Genomic DNA, 4,423 nt, shown 5'->3' with positions numbered 1-4,423 from the left:
CAGATTGAGAATTAAAAAGACGTGGGGGTGGGGGAAAGCAAAGTGGGGGGTGGGGGTCGGGGGAGCGCCGTGTGCGCCCCGGAGGGTGCGCGTGGACGGGAGGGCGCGGCGCGCGGCGAGAGCGCCCCCGCCTCTTCTGGGCGGGGAACGTCACTCGCCAATGAAAAGTAGCCGCTGACTGCGGAGGAAAAAAAAAAAGTTTTCCTGTTGACTGTTGGAAGCGAATTGAGCAATTATCTAGTTTACCTTCTCCTCTTGGAAGTTAACGATTGGCGAGATCTTGGCTGCGTTATTGACACAACACTTTCTATTGATAGAAATAAGTAGTGATTGTCCCCGAGTCATTGGTGCGCCAAGAACTCGGCGATGGGCTGGCAGGAGTCCATTGGGCTGGGCAGGCAGGTTCGGCTGATGATGCTGGGGAGAAGGAGGCGGCGGCTGCTGGTGGTGATGGTGCCCGTACCCCTCTCCGCAGGTCTGTGACAAGCAGCGAACAAGGCAACGACGACGGCGCAACCCGGCCCGGGCTGACGGACTCTGGCGACTCCGACATGGACAGTAGCTGCCACAACGCTACGGCCAAAATGCTAGCGACGGCTCCGGCCCGGGGCAACATGATGAACACGTCCAAACCCTTGGCTTTCTCCATCGAGCGAATCATGGCACGCACCCCCGAGCCCAAGGCCCTGCCTGTCCCCCACTTTCTGCAGGGAGCCGTGCCCAAGGGGGACCCCAAGCATCCTCTCCATCTGAACTCGTCGATCCCCTGCATGATTCCCTTCGTGCCTGTGGCGTACGACACGAGCCCCAAAGCAGGACTGACGGGCTCCGAGCCGCGGAAGGCGAGTCCCGAGGCGCCCGCGGCCGCACCGGCCGCGCCCGCGTTCAGCTGCAGTGACTTGCTCAACTGCGCGCTGAGTCTCAAGGGCGACCTGGCCCGCGAAGCGCTGCCGCTGCAGCAGTACAAGCTGGTAAGGCCGCGTGTGGTCAACCATTCCTCCTTCCACGCCATGGGAGCCCTGTGCTACCTGAATCGAGGGGACGGCCCGTGCCACCCGGCTGCCGGCGTGAACATCCACCCCGTGGCGTCCTACTTCCTCAGTTCCCCCTTGCACCCCCAGCCAAAAACGTATTTAGCCGAAAGGAATAAACTGGTGGTCCCGGCGATGGAGAAATACCCCTCCGGGGTAGCCTTCAAAGATTTGTCCCAGGCTCAGCTGCAGCATTATATGAAAGAAAGCGCCCAGCTTTTGTCGGAAAAAATCGCTTTCAAAACCTCAGACTTCAGTCGCGGCTCTCCTAATTCCAAGCCCAAAGTTTTCACTTGCGAAGTGTGTGGAAAGGCAAGTACTGAATTCAGAAGGGAAAGATCCCTCCTCCCTCCCTTCCGTCCCTTCTTCCTCCCTTCTACCATTTTATTTTGTAACCATTTTCCCAGACCCTTGTTTAAAGGCTCTCAGCTCCCATCCTTCCCTCTGCCCAGGGTAATTTCAAAGTGCTTGTTGAGCTAACCTGTTCTACACGTGTTTAACTTGAAGGTCTTTAACGCGCACTATAACTTAACCCGCCACATGCCGGTGCACACGGGAGCCAGACCCTTCGTTTGCAAAGTGTGTGGAAAAGGCTTTCGGCAAGCCAGCACCCTGTGCAGGCACAAGATTATTCACACCCAGGTGCGTTCCTCTCTCTTTGGTTGTTCCTGTTTTTCTTAAGAATAGTGAATTTGGTGTGTGTGTAAATATATATAGAATTAACCCAAACCCTATATGTAAATGCATATAGAACCCAAACCCTTTAGGGTAAAAGAATTTAAAATGTGTTCGCTGGGCAGCAAGAGAATGCCGCATATTTTTTTTGCCTTTGTTCTGCTGAAAAGCAGGAAAAAGAACAAGGTGTGTTTTTGAGTTTGCAGGCCTCAGTACCAAGACCTTAACCTCTTGTCCTTTTCCTCCCTGGCATTTAGGAAAAACCTCACAAATGTAACCAGTGTGGCAAAGCATTTAATCGAAGTTCCACTTTAAACACGCATACCCGAATACACGCAGGCTACAAACCATTTGTGTGTGAATTCTGTGGCAAAGGATTTCATCAGAAAGGTATGCAATCAAGGAGATGTGGTCTTTCAAAAGAGCCCCATGGAAAGCCCCGTTTAATCTTTCTTAGGGGGGTATTTAGAAAATTTAGCTTTTAAAATAGAGCTAGTGACTCAGACTTTCTAACTGCCATTCTAACCTTCTACTGGCCGGTCTGCTTAGTATTAGAGAAAGGCATGGTTGGGGTCCTTTTCTTTAAACCATTTGCTCTCCATTTATGCAATTGGCTTTTAAAATACATTTAAAAAGTAGAGGGGACAGCTTCACAGTCGAGTTTTAATCCTATTCTTGGTGTGGAGGTGTGGTGTGGGGTGGGTTGCAAGACTCAATCCTGCACAGGCCTTCCACTTGTTTCCTTGTTCTTGGACTCCCCCTCCCCCCCACACTTTCCTTTTCAAATTAAACTTTTGAGATCCACAGCCCTTCGTTTGTTTGTTTGTTTCAGGGAATTACAAAAACCACAAGTTGACCCACAGCGGGGAGAAGCAGTTCAAGTGCAATATCTGCAACAAGGCTTTCCACCAGGTCTACAACCTCACCTTCCACATGCACACGCACAACGACAAGAAGCCCTTCACGTGCCCCACGTGCGGCAAGGGCTTCTGCAGGAACTTTGACCTCAAGAAGCACGTCCGCAAACTTCACGACAACAGCCTGGGGCTGGCGCGCTCGGCCGCGGGGGAGCCGGGCACCGACCCGCCGTCCTCTCTACAGCAGCAGCCTAGCGCGGTGCTGCCGCCTCTGCCGCCGCCGCTGCCACCCCCTGGATCCCTGCAATCTGGCCTCCACCAGGGCCATCAGTGATCAAGGCCAAAGTCCTTTCCCCTCCGCCGTCGCAGTTCCCACCACTGAGGCAGAAGCAGAACTGAGCTGGTCCTGCCAGTTCAAGCCCTTCTGCAGAACCCAGGGCATGTTGGGCCCCTACACTTTAGCGCCGATCAGAAACCTCTACATTCCCCGGCCTTTCAAAAGCCTCTTGCATGCACCTGCTAAATGGTTTTGTGTATTATATCCTATATAGGCACTAACAATTATGAGAACATTAGGGGGGGTTTGCTGTTTGCTTTCTGACTTTATTCTTAATTTGAAAGACTTTTCATCTCGGGTGGAGAGATGGTGTTTTGTTTTGTTTTGAAAAACAAATTTCTGCTGTATTTATTGAGATCTGTATTATCCTACCCGGGAATGTTGCACCCTTTTAATTTTATTATTGTATATATTTCCCATTGTGTTGATTTTGCAGTCTCAAGATGCCTGACGATTGTTTAATATCATTTCCTCTTTCCCCGAGGTAAGAAAACGCTGTGTGTATGTTATATATACACGCATACATGTGTGTGCCTATAAAGGCACATTCCATATTCGTGAGCACTCGCACACATATACATTAGATAAGGGTGGTTCATTATGAATGGATTTGAATTTTGATTCTGATTCTTGCACGTGGAAATGAATTCATTGACTGTTGGAAATAAATATTGGAACATGCTTATTTAATCAACAAACTTCAAGGCTCAGTTCTTCTTTTTTTTTTCCCTGCTGAAATCCCTGATTCTGACTCCTTTATCCTTTTTCCTGTTAAACAATGTTCAACCCTGGATTACTATCCCCTAAGGTTGGGGGTGGGGAGGAAAGGGAAGGGAAGCATCCAGAAGAGATAAGGGAGTCTTATCAAGTAGTTGCAACTTCTGCTAATGAAATTTGATAAAAGTTCAGGCTCAGGAGATAGGAAGTTTTCTAAGAGAAGCTTGTCTTTGTCCTGGGCCATCTGATATGTTTCATGAGAAGAACAAAATTAGGACACGTGTAATACACATCCCCACAAGCCTTCCATTCCACTAAAGCCCTACCCGATATCTATTGTTTGCATCCTGAAGGCACAGAACCGATTTGTACACAGCTGGCAAAGGCAGCCTCTGTGTTTTTACCTGCGTGTATATGTTTATAGACGACTTTACTTCCTTTCAAGGAGGAAACATGGATGAAAACCAAACTGTGTCGGGTGCCAGGTCCTTGAAATGCTTCAAGTGTTAATCAGCAGCTCCGCTGTGAGCTTGGGCTCTCGTGTTTTCTAACTGCAAGTCTCTCCTGTTTTCTTGCCAAAACAGTGAAACAACTGCTAAAGACTTTAATTAAGAGGGGTAATTAGTTCAGATTTATCAAAGCCGGGTGGTTATACTATTAGCTGCTCAGTAGAAGCTGCCAGACTAGCTCACAGCACAGCACAGTCGCCCTGGGGCCACGTCCGGAGAGGGAGGCTCAGGGAGTAGCGGGGTACAGAGGGGTGGACGTAGGGGTCCCCGTCGTTTGGCCAATGGGGTGGGTACGTC

The 4,423-nt window shown here is 49.9% G+C and overlaps 1 protein-coding gene across 2 annotated transcripts; it reads left to right on the top strand.

The window, feature by feature from the left end:
- Positions 1-551: 551 nt before the first annotated feature.
- Positions 552-2,897, top strand: FEZF1 (FEZ family zinc finger 1). Of its 2 annotated transcripts, XM_004602059.3 has the most exons (5): positions 552-971; positions 1,122-1,343; positions 1,539-1,673; positions 1,964-2,096; positions 2,539-2,897. In XM_004602059.3, the coding sequence occupies exons 1-5, from the start codon at positions 552-554 to the stop codon at positions 2,895-2,897; spliced, it is 1,269 nt and encodes a 422-aa protein (XP_004602116.1). The 2 variants fall into 2 exon arrangements, with proteins under 2 accessions (XP_004602116.1, XP_004602115.1); XM_004602058.3 differs by having other exon boundaries at positions 552-1,343.
- Positions 2,898-4,423: the final 1,526 nt, after the last annotated feature.

Source organism: Sorex araneus, chromosome 1 (genome assembly GCF_027595985.1).
Source record: "Sorex araneus isolate mSorAra2 chromosome 1, mSorAra2.pri, whole genome shotgun sequence".
Taxonomy (NCBI): domain Eukaryota; kingdom Metazoa; phylum Chordata; class Mammalia; order Eulipotyphla; family Soricidae; genus Sorex; species Sorex araneus.
This window is presented reverse-complemented; position numbering and strand designations above follow the sequence as displayed.

Coding starts and splice junctions, on each gene's coding strand:
- FEZF1 (XM_004602058.3), top strand. CDS start 552: ATGGACAGTAGCTGCCACAACGCTACGGCCAAAATGCTAGCGACGGCT. Junction 1,344..1,538: donor CTTGCGAAGTGTGTGGAAAG/GCAAGTACTGAA, acceptor TTTAACTTGAAG/GTCTTTAACGCGCACTATAA. Junction 1,674..1,963: donor ACAAGATTATTCACACCCAG/GTGCGTTCCTCT, acceptor CCTGGCATTTAG/GAAAAACCTCACAAATGTAA.